This window comes from Ornithodoros turicata, chromosome 4 (assembly GCF_037126465.1).
Source record: "Ornithodoros turicata isolate Travis chromosome 4, ASM3712646v1, whole genome shotgun sequence".
NCBI lineage: Eukaryota > Metazoa > Arthropoda > Arachnida > Ixodida > Argasidae > Ornithodoros > Ornithodoros turicata.
Window position 1 is genome coordinate 22,777,040 of NC_088204.1, and position 15,130 is coordinate 22,792,169.

The window sequence follows — 15,130 nt, forward strand, 5'->3', positions numbered from 1 at the left end:
CACGTCGTTACCATCGTCGTCCACGGGCCACCACAATGTCAAGGCCCTTATGTACTCCTCGGTTTATGTAGCACTGGAAGTCCTATCTCTTGTGGTCGCATCATTGTTTTCTGATGGATTCTGTATATCTGTGATAAGCCCTCACATTTTACGGCTCCTTGTATGTATGTCTACAAATATTCCTGCATAGACACGTGCAAACCTTACAACTGATAAAGGACACGAACCGCCCGCCAGCGTGGACGAAGATGAAGACTGAGCGAGTGCGCTCGCGCATCGTTGTTCAATAATAATAATAATAATAATTCAATAATTGGGTGTTTACGTCGCGAGACAACTGAGATCATGAGCGACGCCACAGCGGTCGGTCTGTGGATTGCTTTTGCCCACCTGAGGGTTCTTTAACGTGCGATGAAAGCTCATCACACGGCACCCCGTATTTAACGTCCCTCGCGGAAGACGGCGTGTCTAAGCAACTTGTACCCTGCCACCAAGTTGTTGGCCTCCTCGGCCGGGTTCGAACCTGCGATCTCGGGATCAGAAGGCGAACACGCTACCGACTGAGCCACCGAGGCCGGTATCGTTGGTCGATCCGGGTTGTTGCTTGATCAGTAAACTACAAGTTGCACTCATCCCGGGGCTCGTTCTTAGGTATATACAGCATTTTGGCGACGAGTGGACCTGCGACGGCTATGACTCACGAAGAGATCCAGGACACACTCAATCCGACCGACGTCGGAGCGAGAAATACCGATGTCCAGGTTCAGTAGGCAAGCGGATGCTGTAATGTGAGGAAGCACACGTCCACGGCGAGCGCCTACGCGTTTCGGGTACTCTTGACTTTCACCGTGGCTTCGTCCGTAACGCCGGGAGGTGTTATGTACTGTAGCTGTAAATATAATATACCGCTAGCGCGGACGAATTGCAAGACTGAGCGAGTGCCCTCGCAGATCGTTTCGGGTGGTTGTTTGGGTAGTCAATAAACTACAAGTTGGACACGACCTGGTGCTCTCGTTCTTTGCTATGTAACGCGTAGACAATTTTAGTTGCATAGCGTTGCGTTGTGCAGGGTGGGTGCTATAAAAGGTCAGTCACATTTTCGCGCGCGACGCTACACCGACTAGACTTCTGCTGCCACAAAGTGAATAATTTATGCAAGAGAAACTTACGAAAAATATCGTAGTTTCCAGCCACTGCGTAACAAAATAAATATGGCTACGCAAAGTGTCGTCGTCTTGTGTTTCCTATGCGCTATATCGGTGGATGGAGGCGATTTTTTTTATAGGTCTTCTGGCATAAATTATCTGAGGCAGAGGAAGTATGTGCTTCAAGGACGTATCGCGTCAAGGAGGTTTCACGTTTTGCACGAAAATGTGACTAAGCATTTAGGGTACCCACCTCGTACAGTAGCGAGTACGGGAGCAATTTATCAGTCATATGGAAGCCCTAAGATACAAATAATTCTTTCATGTAAAATGCTATTTGCTGTGCGGAATATCTGCGATCAGCCCTAAAAACGTTCTGTCTGTCTCTCCGCGTGAAGCATCACGACGCCTAACCGTTTTGCAAAGTAAAGCGCCTCCAGTGTCGCTTTCTGTACGCTCCGTTTAGTTCTTGCAGTGTTTTGCACGGCCTTAGCGCTCAAGATTACACTTGTACAAAGTCGCTTGCCTTGCAGTGTCAAAGTGTGGTCTGTTCCGCCTATATAGCGTTTTATGTTAACGTATACTATCCCTTATAATCAGTAGTATACCGCCCTAATGAACGAAAATATCAGCATAAGGACTCTACGCATAAAATACCAGTCGACGGCTTACTTCTGAAATACCCATTACGTATATGGAATACTTAAAGGTAAACAATTTGATCGTTTTATGGCGTTTACTATTTGTTTTTATTCTCTTGAGAGTGTACTTACGTAGTACCTAAAGTAATTGCAGTACTTTCACTTGACTTCAAGAAATTCTACAGAATAATACTCTGTACTTTACCAGAAGTACATAGTGCTTTTGGTTGAAGTGCCCGAAGTATCCTTCTGTCAGCCTTGCTAGCTCGTTGTATGATAACCGGCACCACGCCTGACCCACTACCGCAGCGTTATTGTGGTGTTCAGAGCACTGTGCCTCGGCCTATTTTAGCCAGTTAGCAATCCTGTCGGAGCCAATGATTTGTCACTCCTCAACGCGTTCTTCCGATTTGTTTGCTTATATCTAGTGTTCCGAGTTTTCGGAGTTTCTATTTTGGAAAATTCGGAAGATGTTTATCGGAGTTGTGAACTTTTCCGAAATTCGGAGCTTTCCGGACGATTAAACAGTCTGAAAAATGAACGGCGTCAAATTGTGAGCAAACATCGCAGAGACAATGCAATGTGCTAAAATGACTTGAGACCACACGGTGTAGTGTATTGCGCGTACAGCGATGTTTGTGTAGTGCGATGTAGCGCAAGGATGTTTAACTACCCGGAGCTATTGTAATACAAACAGGCGTATTTGCACAAATTTCATTCTTCTTGATCTTTCTTTCCTGTTCATGATCACAACCCTTAGCATGGAGCATGCCCGTTCCTTCACACTAAATACTGGGAAACCCAGAATGTCCAAGCTTGCACGCACTCTAAAAAATAAAACTCCTTTTTAGGTGTAATTGGGGTGTATTTGGGGTGTATCAATTGCTTTACTCCCTTATTACACCCTCAATAAAAAGAATACACCCTGTTTTTGATCTGAAATGGGTGTAATATGTGTATGTCCCGCTCTGCAGGGTGTAATTTTGAGAATTGGTGTGAAAAAGGTGTAGTGGCCATCAAATTTCTAATGCAAACAGTGTGCTGTTTGCTCTGTGTTCTCCAGCTTTGGCGGTTGGAGATAGTTGTGGTAGTTTTCGTGTTCTTTGGGAGGTCGTTTGGTGAACTACAGGTCATTTGACCATCAGAGTTTAGTATGCACTGCAAGGATTATGGTTCCGGGTCTCGAACGGATGCAAGCAACAGATGCGCCATGCCCATCGGATCGAGTAGCTTGTCCGAGCGTCTCGCTGCAGCGTGCTGTTTGGTAAGTGTTGTCGGTGTATTTTGTCTTGTCTGCTTGTCTGGTTGATTGAGGTGCCTTTGAAGCGGGTATTTTGAGATTATGTTTGAACCCAAAGTGGAATGCACGGATTAGATCAGAGAACAGTGCGCGTCGCGTTGTAACGGTCACTTGTGGCCGTTAGGCAAAGTCAAGGGGTATACGTAACAAACGATGTTGGTGCAATTTGTGCTAGCAAGTAAATCAGCTGGCAAGACTCAACAACTCAAGAGGCAAGAGGTAGCGGGCAATGAAACCACAAGGCCACAACTCTTCGATTTCCGGTCAGATGGGCTGAGTCAATGGTTGTGCGCGTCTTCTGAACAAGGCCCTGGCAAGTTTGTTTGTTGGCGATGTCAGAATGGTGTAATTGGTAATACACTTGACCAGAAATCAGAGAGGTATGGGTTCGGGTCTCGCTACCGACACTTCGCTGACCCTTTACCGATTGCAGCTTTGTAGGGACATTGGTCTTGTAACTACACTATGATTGTGTGCTTCTTAATTTCTACGTTATTTTAGTATATTCGTCTGATTTTTAACTAGTCACATTATTACTATGGTTTTGGCGTATTATAGCTTGAGTTGCTTTTGCGCCAATAAAATTCAATCATTATCATTTATCGATTGCTTTACTTTCTATCTTGAGCTGCTTACATGTTGACGAGGGCTGTGTTTGTGTATACTCTTAATTCTTCTCTAGCCTCAGCCATCTGCATAACTGTCATGTAATTTGTGGTTCGCCCTTAATTTCATTAAGAAATTTCACAGTTCATTTTTTCTTTCACTACAGAGGCAGGACTTCTCTTGGCCTCTCCGTAATGCCTTCATCTTGGTCGACATGTTGGTGGACACTTTTGTGTTGTATTGTGCGGTGACTATGTAATTCTTATTGCAGTGCATGCAGTGTATTATAGGTAATCCAAATAAAGAATATGCCTGTTATTTTAACCGTTGTGTTTCTGTTGCCCTCGGCATAACACCCTTACTGAAGGATGTTGTCTTGCCTGGGGGTGTAGACATACACCAAAAAGGGAGTCAGTTAGGGTACCGCTAGATTACACCAAAAGAGGTGTTCAGAGAACACCATTTCTGAGGGGTGTAGTTTTGCCAGAGGGTGTATATATACACCAAAAAGGGAGTCAGTTAGGGTATCGTCAAATTACACCCAAAAAGGAGTTATATTTTTTAGAGTGCGCGATAGTAGAGGACAGTGCGCAATGTGAGAGCTTCAGAACTGTACTGGGGATACATTCAACGTCAGGTGATATTCATAGTATTGTCCCATGCCAAACTAGCCGAGTGCCCGGGATCAAGTACAGTCACTAGGACCGAGTATGCATAGCACAGAAGAGACAAGTGTGTGCTCTAGTACCCTCCTTTTGGACCATTCATACGACCAGCGACCCTGAAGGAGGCTACCACTTCTGACTTTTTTTTGTCTTTTTTGACCAGTTTGGACTTTGGAATCGAAAAGTGTGTGGAAGTGCGTGGGAGAACGGGGACAAAGGAAGACGGAAACCGAAAAAAAAACAAAAAAAAAACGTAAGGCCGTCGCATGGGCGTTGGACAAATTTGAACTTATCGGATAAATCCGATTTCTCGAAAAACACCGGCAAGAGCTTATCAAAGTTTATCGGATAAATACGAAAAGTCGGAAGCCTGGTGTCATAGCTTATGAACATAGCGTCCGTATGTTGTGTGTCTAAGGGAACTTGAACGTTAGTATGTGCATATTAGTCTCCGAAAATACCTATACGAGGAGCGGTAGCCAAAAAGCACATCAGGTGCGTCTCTCGGTACCTCGTACTTCACTTGAAGTATTTAGCACCTGCAGCACTTTTTACTGTAAGTACATTATTTTGAAAGCACTTAATACTTTACTTGATGTACTTTCACTGGTGCTTTGCCCATCACTGGTCTTCGACATACATTCTGAATTATGACCATCATAACTCAAGGCCTTATACTTTGCCACTCAATTCTATTGGCATAGAGTTTTAGCTGTTTCGAATTGTTCAGGTTGGACAGACAAAAGAGGTCACAGGATAATTGCTTTTACCAAATCATTTTATTTTAACACACACACACACACACACAAAAAAAAAAACACGTACTCGTGCCACACGTACCAAAAGACCCCCTATTATATTTGTTGATCAGCGTTCTTCCTTTTCGTTTCCCGGTCACCCTTGCGACAAGCATGCGGACAAGGTGCTGTTATGTAAAGGAAATAAATAAACTTATAAGGGGGAAGGAAAGGTAAGGGACCTCTTGGGGGATGTGGCACACGTCCAGAGGGTACGGAATACACGAGTACTGCAGGTATCCCTGGCTGTGCTTCAGGTGCCCTCGTGTGTCCTTGCTCTTCGTTTTTCTCAACGGCTGCCGGTTTGCTGCGTAAGGATAAACAAACACAATTAACGTTTTCGAATTTCACGACACTGTTATGAGACATTCCGTTTCCGCACCGTATCAATACGCGGCTGCCGCTGCGTGCAAAGTTTCTCCCGCCTTGTAGGTGTAGTAGCTCTGGTGCGATTTGATCTCTCACACAACTCCTACAGACACAACGGGAGTTTTCCTCTGGGCAAGGGAGAGGGTACCGTTTGGCGACACCACGTGACGAACTGTCTCTCCACTCACAGGACAGTTATACCGGGGTATTCGTAGGCCGGCATGGATCAACAGAGGAAACCACGTGCGCATCAACCATGAAGTGTTATTCCGGTATATGGGAGAGGAACCAATCAATAAGATCCCTCCACGGGTAATAGGGGAGACAGGGAGTCTCTGGAGCTGCAGACAGCAGACCCACTTGAGTAGCATATTGCGTATCATGCTCACGGTAGCCCGTTCTCATTGTGTGCATTGTCATCAAGTGAGGAACCTGTCTTGTCTTGGTGTGTATTTTAAGAAAAAAATATCTTCCACAAAACAGCACTACAAAGGATACTGCCCGGACGGCCGTTTCGTAAGCCGTGCAATCGAAGACACGGGGGAAGACCACGTTATAAGGGGCCCTTCTTCAGTATATGAAGGACAGGCTCCCAGACCAAACCAGGGAGACCAGAACACGTATTGTGTGTGCATTGTCATTAAGCAGGAGAACTATCTATGGAGGTAGTCTCCGTTAGACAGGCGTTAACTCCACGTTACAAGCTAGATTCCTAAATTCGTGCTAAAATCTCCCACTGCGAAAATCTTATCAACCAACCCCAGATGTCAACCAACACCTGCCAACTTTGCCCAATCGACAACCTGCAGCTGCTTGGCCTTCATGGTAAACCCCCGAACGTTTAAGGTAGCAAGACTGAACGGAGACATTAAAATGAAACGAAATGCAGCGAACTTAACACTAGGACTCATCGTCTATTTGAGACTCATCATGCACCTGGAAGCCGTCGGAAGACACGCGCATACGTTTAGCGACAGGAGATGGAAAATTCCTATCACCCGCATGCACTATTTTAACGTCCTCATCAATCACCAAGCGCTCGGAGTCTGAGGACGCGACACTATCCTCCTCGTCACCGATAGCTTCAGTAATCTGGGAGTTACAACCTGCCACTACACTGTCACCAACAACAGGACTCGCGACATAAATTGGAGCGGCATCTCTTGCATTAAGAGCACCGCCACTGACTACCATGGCTACAACACTAACAGGCATCGTAACGACCCTAACAGCAGTGATACTAACAGCGGTGTCACCGGCATCCGCACCGTCACCACTAGCCGCATCTCCACTATCATTATCACTGCCACCACTAGCAGCGAAAGGCTCTTCCGCCACACTAACGGTATTCATTTATTTATTTTTTGTATGTACGTCAAAGGCCCGCAGAGCGGGTACAACATGCCGGAGTGGAACATAACAGAACAAAGGAGGCAAATGAACATAAGAAAAAGTCAGGCACGTGATACATCCCATAAAATACAAAAAAAAATGCAATGGGCCAAAATATCTGTACAGGTCACAAGGCACGAACAGCAAAACGCAAAAAGTTATGAGTAAGAAGAGGATTAACTAGGGCGAGCAGAATAAATCGTGGATTGCTTGCTTAAAAGTCAAATGATCACTAATTGTAGCAATGTCACGAGGAAGATTGTTCCACCAACGTGAAGTTCGCGGAACACAAGACTGGAGTATTACATCGGTATTCTCTAACCTTAAACACATGATCCACACGGTGAGATATATGGCTAGGGGGCAGCAGTATAGAGGAGTAGAGGAAGCTATTGTGGAAGGTTTTGTGAAAAAGTAGCAGGGCAGAAATCCTACGACGAAGGGTCAATGTGGTTAAACCGAGCTTCAATTTTATCGCAGAGACACTGCTGTCGGAACGATAGTCACAGGCTATGAACCGGGCGGCCCGGTTTTGAACCTTCTCCAAAGAGCCTATGAGGTACGCCTGATGAGGGTCCCATATCGCCGCGGCATATTCAAGCTTTGGCCTCACGAATGTCGTATAGGCTAACTTTTTCACCGACACTGGGGCCAGTCTCAGAGTCCGCCGAAGGAATCCCAAGGTTCGATTAGCGGCAGCTATAGTCAGAGGGATGTGATGAGACCAAGAAAGCTTGCTACTTAGATGAATCCCGAGGTACTTATATGAGGTAACGTGTTCAAGCAGAGACGAACCACAAGAGTATTGAAATATTGTGGGGGTGGACCGCGTGAACGACATTGATTTACATTTATCGGCGTTAATAGGTAACTGCCATGAGAAGCACCAGGAAGCGATCTTATGAAGGTCATCTTGGAGTGCAATTTGTTCTGACGAACTTGATATATAACGATAAATGACGCAATCATCAGCAAATAGGCGAATACGAGATGTCAATCCAGATGGAAGGTTATTAATGTAAATGAGAAATAATAGGGGGCCAATAACCGAACCCTGAGGGATTTCCGGAAGTTACTCGGTCTAATGAGGACGGGGGCGGGCGCACACACACACGCACACGCACACACTTCGCAGTAAACGCTATAAGAGAGGGAGTACATTAGGGCTTCCATTGTTATCTTCGCAGCAACGCCCTGTACAAATAGGCACACTTTTTCTTCGACTCCTCCTTACCATGGTGAAGTTGGTCAGGTGGAATCCACTTGAGAGGACGAGCGGGTGCTTGGTGTTAGTCGCCGCCCCCGTAGTCTTGGGGTTGGCTACGCACGTTGTTTGCTCGCCGTCTAGTCCTATGAGGATGGTAGTGATGAACATCTCCATAACTAATCGAAGTCCCGATGCGTGCTTCGTGGCTGTGTAGATCTGAGTGCCGTTGTACTTGACCGTGAATCTGGGATGTTAGGAAACCAGGAAAGGAGCGACTAAATGACATTAAGGAATGCTCCATACCGTGCCAAATTCATCAAGGAACGGTTCCTGCAAAGTGTTTTGGCTAAACGTGCCCTATTACATCGCAGCTGAATTTACAGAAACGTCCTGGAAAGGTAAAAACAGAAACCAAGCAAGGCTGTCGAGCCAATCGAGTGAAACAGATACGACCGCCCCCTTAATGCCGTTACAAATTGACGTGTAGCAAGTCTTCGTTGTCAATGCCATTCGGCGTTCTATTTACATTAAACGAGAGTGTCATTGATCCTACCCGTATGGCACAGGTATGTTGAAGATATCACCAAAGGAGATGATGAGTCACTGTCTGTTACGCTCACGCGACAGACGTCGCGTTCATTCTAGTTCTTTTCAACGCAATAAACACATCGTCATCCCTCTCAGCTGTCTTGTCTTCCACAAAATGGTGCCGTGACCAGGATTGCATCGAACGGATCGAGCATTGACAGGGAAGACTGCAGCGAGAAACACTTGGAGCAAAATCGACCGACATGGAAAAGCCCCAACTGTTAAAGAAGCGCAAAGTACTGCCAACACAGGTAACCGCATTGTTGAATGATATTGAGCGTCGAACGAGTAGTGAAGGACAAGATATAATGGACTTAGAAGAAAGGATGGAACGTCTTTAGTGTATTAACGCAATCCTTACAGAAGTTTATAGCCAGATCGAGCCGCTGCTTACTGAAAACGAATTTGAAGACGAGTATACGAGGCAGATGGATTACCAGAACAGAATAGGAACAGTAAGCTTCAAGGCAAAAGCATTCATAAGGGGGAGTAAGGTTCCGCCGTCAACATCTGCGACAAATACAGCAGAAATGAACGACAATCCCACAGGGACTAACGTGCAGCATCAGGAGACTTCTACGCAACAGGGTGTATCTAATCGAGCGCATGGAACAGTCCGGCTTCCAAAACTGGACTTACTGAAATTCGATGGCAAAAGACACCAATGGCAAACGTTTTGGAGTCAGTTTCAGTCAACTATCCATGATAACCCAAATCTATCTCTCAGCGATACGATGAATTATCTCATGGCTGCGTTGCAAGGAGAAGCAGCTAGTGCAGTAAAGGGTCTTCAGCTTACATCAGGCACGTATGAGACAGCAGTCAAGATTCTTCGTGATCGTTTTGGAAACGACAACCTTCTTATTCAGGAGCACCCGGAAAGCCTAGCAGACCTCGAGCCTGTGAGATCAAGTCGGCAAATATATCAACTAAGAAAACTGCATGATTCCGTACAGGCACATATCAGAGGATTGGAATGCTTAGGTACAACAGTGGATTCATATTGCGCGATGCTCTATCCAGTACTTCTCAGAGCGCTCCCAACTGATATGGCGTTGGAATTCAATAGGACGCTTGGTGAAAAAACGAAGCAAAACACCTCAGAATCATCGACAACTGCAAGTGTTCCTTTCCACAGACAAGCTTTGAAGATATTGTTAACTTTCCTAGGTGATGAAGTGAAATATCGCGAAGAACTTAACACACGTACATTCGAAAGTAGTACCATGTCTGACCGTGTAAAATCGACGTTTCACTACAGAACAAGGCAACCGACAGATACGCCTGTCACAACACTGCAAAGCACAGCGAAACCATGCAAGCGAAATAAGTGTACATTCTGTAACGTCACGGGGCACGCAACGCCAGACTGTACAGGTCCCAAGTCACTCGAGGAGAAAAAGAAAAGGCTGGCAGCACAGCACTTGTGTTTCCGATGCACCAAGCCTAGCATTCGGCGAAGCAGTGCAGAAGTCACCCCAAGTGCAGGACATGTTCGGCGCGACATGTATCAAGTATGTGCGACCCTACGTACAAACCAAAAGCTACAGAAAGCGCCCCAGAAACATCAAGCCAAGTCAGCCTTAAGACGACAGTAGTTGTATCCTGTCCATGTAAGCAAGTACTCCTTCAGACAGCCACTGCTTGGTCCCGAGGAATCAAAAGAGAACTACAGATACGACTCATATTTGACGGTGGGAGTCAACGTACTTTTATTACCAAAGGTTTATCTGAAGCTCTAGGATGTAAACGTGTTTGCGCGGAGAGCGTGTCAATAGGATCGTTTGGACTTCGATCAAGTCGGCCACAGTTACTAGATACAGTTGAGGTTCATTTGCGTGCTCAGTCCACAAGTGAATACCAAAAGATCCTAGCACTCGTGGTGAAAAAAATATGCACACAAGCTATTGAAATACCTGCAAATGAAAGAGGAGATGCAAGAATACGGTCTTATAACGGCAGACTCCTCAAGAACAGCTGAAAATCAATCGATCGGAATTCTCATCGGAGCAGATTACTACTGGGAGTTTGTAACTGGAAAGACTCGTAAACTAGAACAAGGCGTACACGCCATTGAAACAACACTTGGCTGGACTCTGCAAGGTCCATACTCAGCCACGAACAGTGTGAAGACTGAAGACAACTCAATGCAACAACGTCACAGTGTTGCATATAAGCTCAGCACCGCAACAGGAGGTAAGCGATATGATGAATCGGATATGGGACCTTGATAGTATCGGCATTCGCGATAATGAGACAGAGGGTGATGAACGACATCCAATTCTTGAGGAGTTCGAGAAATTTATCGAATTCAAGAACGACAGATATGTTGTCGCGCTGCCGTGGAAGGCGATGGTCTCAATGAACGACAACAGGAAAACAGCAGAACGGCGACTTCAACAAGTCACTAGAAGATTAATAAAATCTCCTGAGCTGATGAAGAAATACGACGGTGCTATACGAGAATATCTCATCTCAGGAGTTTCAGAGAAGGTCACGGGTGATATGGATGAGATAAGAGGTCAAGGACACCTATACTACATGCCACATCAGGCAGTAATAAGAGAAGACAGAGTGACCACGAAGATAAGAATTGTTTTTGACGCTTCGTCCCATGAAGACTGGACAGCATCGCTGAACGATAACTTGGACCCTGGCCCGAACTTAAACCGGCATGTAATGACAGTTCTGCTTAACTTTAGGCTGTATTCGGTCGCGTTGATTGCGGATGTGCAGAAAGCCTTTCTGCAGATAGCAATTCGGGAAGAAGACAGGGACCCGCTACGTTACTTATGGTATGAGGAGGAGCCACAGGTGGGTCAACCACTCCCGAAAATACAGACTTGGAGAATGACGAGGGTAACGTTCGGCACAGCCCCTAGTACATTTCTCCTAGCGGCAACCTTGCGTCATCACCTTGCACAAGCCGCCAACGAACATCAGGAGATCGTAAGTCTACTTAAGAAATCAATCTACGTTGATGACATTTTCGGAGCAGCGGACGATGAAGAAGCAGAAAGGGTGTACACCGAGACTCAACAGATATTTATGAAGGCGTCTATGAAGCTGCAAAAGTGGGGATCTAATAGTGTGGCAATGCGTGCAACTTTCCGAAATGAAAAAAGACTCCATTGCGATAGCCACAACCACGAAAGTACTTGGAATACCATGGAACCAAGTGACAGACACTCTACACTTAAAAGATGACGTAGAAGGTGACCTGCAAGCGACAGTAATTAAGAGGCATGTCATGCGTTTGGTGGCACAGATTTATGACCCGCTGGGATTCGTGCTACCTTATACAATAACCGGAAAGCTACTGCTGCAATCGATATAAACGAAATCTGGACTGGGATAGTCCACTACCGCTTGATCTTCAGGATAAGTGGCGAGATTGGTACAAAGACGAGTCACTTCTAAAAGGTGTACGTATTCCACGCCACTACGGGACAGAGTTATCTGATCCAGCGGAATCAGAGCTACATTTCTTTTCTGACGCTAGCCCGGCTGCTTACGGGACGGCAGTCTACTTACGAGTAGTAATGTAACAACCCAAGATTTACACAGAAAATCCACGGCAAGTATTGCACATTTTACTTTAAATTATTTTAAAATTACTTTAAATTTTTTTAAAAAATTTAAATTTTTAAAATTTGGCAAAATCTGACTCAGTGCAATACTTGTCGTGGATTTTCTATGTAAAACTCGGGTTGTAGGAAATAAAAAAACTAGATAGAAAGGAAGCAGACAGTAGGAAATGATTTATTTGAAAATCAACGACGCCATCTTGAAGAAATCACGCCGGTGCGGGCGACTGGAGCACGACGGTTGCAGAGGCAGGTGGCACGCTAGTTCCAAGGCATCACACCAGATGGCGCCAGCATCGTAGCTCTGTACGAGAAACACAGAACAAGAAAGTACTAGCGACACGTAAAAATGGCAACACTGCTCGACAAGTCTAAGCATGCCAGAGCGCGGGGAAAAGGCCTAACCGCTACTGCTAAACAGCACGGAGAAAACACTACACATCGGGGGGAAAGGCTTAAGGCAATCGACAAGGCCTAACCACAGCGTCACAACACTTCGCGGCTAACACAAGGCGGGAACCACACGATGGTAAACGTGCGTCAACAGGCTTGGACACCGCTAAACAAGTCTAAACATGCCAGAAAAGGCTTAACACGAGCACGGTAAAACAACGCGCAAACATCGGTAAATCACTCACCTTTTTTCCCCGCTGCGACGGAGCGTCCGCTCTCGTCGACAGCCAGGGATCAAGTGACGACGGAGCGAACGACCGCACGTCTTCTCCCAACGAGAGCCAGAGGTGGACTGACGTAAGCGCCACTCTACGGGTGCTACGCATGCGCGCGCTCCTAGCGCCCTCTGCTCCACCCGACCGCGCATGCGCGCGCGCTCCTAGCTCCCTCTGCGCCGCCCGCGGGTGTTTTCGGTTTCGGCAGTGGAGTGCAGCTGTAGCTTCCACAGTTTCGCCACGAAAACCACCGCCCCCCTTGACCACGTGATCATCCGTAACGAATCACGACAAAATAGCCCGAAAACGGCGCCAAAAAGCGCGCGCTGGCTGATCGAACTGCGCATGTGCGCTGCGTGCCCTCTCCACACCCTCTCACTCATCTTCTCTCCCCCCCCCCCCTGTTCCGAGCGCTTCGCCAGGCCATCTGCTAATATTATCGGGAAGTCCAGAAGACGAAGGAATTCACATGTACAAATTTATTGACACGGTAAACATACACACAAGAAGCAACATTTGAATGCAAGTAAATCTACACGATGATTACAAAATACTGCAGAATAAATAGAGAATAGATAGTGCCGAGCAACAGAAAGCGCGAGTATCTTATACAATCCTTAAGGGAACCTATTCGGTATGGAGAAAGTAGATATTATTATACATATATATAGCACGTGATGAGTCGCAGAAGCCATCCGCTTCATCCCAGCACAACTGTCGAATTTTCTGGTGACAGGGGCCACATGCTCGCGGATCGCAGGGCCACGACCAGCTGTCGGTGTCTGAATGAAAAAAAAAAAGGAAACTGTTAATAATATGGTAAACCCGAGCACAGGCAACGTTAATTGGCTGAATACGCTCTGTAAGACATGCCAGCGTTACGCGCCTAATGTCGACTAACGCCAAAATTGGAGGAGCCCTGCGTACGCGATGCACGCTGTTTTCCTTTTCATGCACACTAGTGTATTAAACATCAGACATATTCAAATAGCGGAACAAAACGCAACAACTAACGCCACGCAGAATCATCAACCAGATCATGACTGATAACCGGCAGAAAGTGATGTCATACGGGGCAAGGCGTACCTCCATGCACACAGTTAGGTGACAGTATTAAACGTCTGATCACTGACATGCATCATACGTTTGTCTGCTTACCTCTCATTCAGGCGTCCGTCCATGGCTCGAAGATCTTCGACATCCACGAAACGAAAACACCGCCTGCTCACATACGTAGACGCGAGCTACACAACGGTCAGACGGGTCGGCGCCTCGGAGAAACGAACGCGGGCGAATCCACCGGTTAAATGAGCCTCAGCCAATCACGATCGAGAAAGGTCACGTGGGGGACCGGAGCCAATGGAAAGTAAATAGCCGGAATTTGGCGGGAAATGCCAGCGGCGACACTATTATCGCGGCGGCGAAACCGGCTTACTGTGCCTCCTCTGGTTTCGGCTCTCCGCTGCGCGCGCGCGCGCTCCTAGCGGCGACGGGTGGCTTCTGACTTCCGGTTTTACTCTCGTTTCTTTGCGCGCGCGTTTATCTGTATAAAGGCAGCGCGCACCGCGCTCGCGTCATCACTACGTGAATATGTTCAGCTACCACTCTTTACAAAATTGTTCCCGCACCCACGCTTCTTGGGAAGAAGTGGAGAAGGAATGTTTCAACAGCGAAAGTCCCCGCAACGAGCTCGTCATCACTGCTTTTCGCTACGTGATAGACATGGTAGGCTTTGGCAATATAGGAGAGATCTCGCCGGGGCCGCTGCAGGAGATGGTGCGTCGAATTTACGCCCGTTACAAGAACGTCTGCATAACGGTTCCGGACGGACCCCTGGGACTAATGAGCGAATTTGTGAGCTTGTCCAACGCAGAATTCAACTACATCGCTGCAGACATCGTGGACCTTCTCGCTCGTGCCATCGCTCATATTAAGCACGCTCTACGGAAGCAGCGACATTTGCAAGCAGTCTACATCGCCAACTTTGTCATTGATTTATTGAAATACCGCTTAGTTATTGACATGCAACGCATTAAACAGTCCGAATAACGTTGACGAGACTCTGTCTTTTCTTTCACTGAAACATGTTTATTGAATACAAACAAAGGAGTTGGACGATAGATGCCTGCCCCCTCCCCCCTCCCTGACTTGTCTGATCTAACGAA

The 15,130-nt window shown here is 46.6% G+C and overlaps 1 protein-coding gene across 3 annotated transcripts in view; it reads right to left on the reverse strand.

Annotated features, from left to right (window-relative positions):
• Positions 1-5,117: 5,117 nt before the first annotated feature.
• The window catches only part of LOC135391325 (uncharacterized), a 686,593-nt gene continuing 676,580 nt past the window's right edge, over positions 5,118-15,130 (reverse strand). For all 3 annotated transcript variants that reach the window (XM_064621564.1, XM_064621561.1, XM_064621562.1), the window contains exons 6-7: positions 8,150-8,366; positions 5,118-5,461 (exon numbers count right to left, since the gene is read on the reverse strand). In XM_064621564.1, the coding sequence (XP_064477634.1) occupies positions 5,444-5,461; positions 8,150-8,366 (235 nt within the window). In that variant the 3' untranslated portion in view covers positions 5,118-5,443. The remainder of the gene's footprint in view (positions 5,462-8,149; positions 8,367-15,130) is intronic.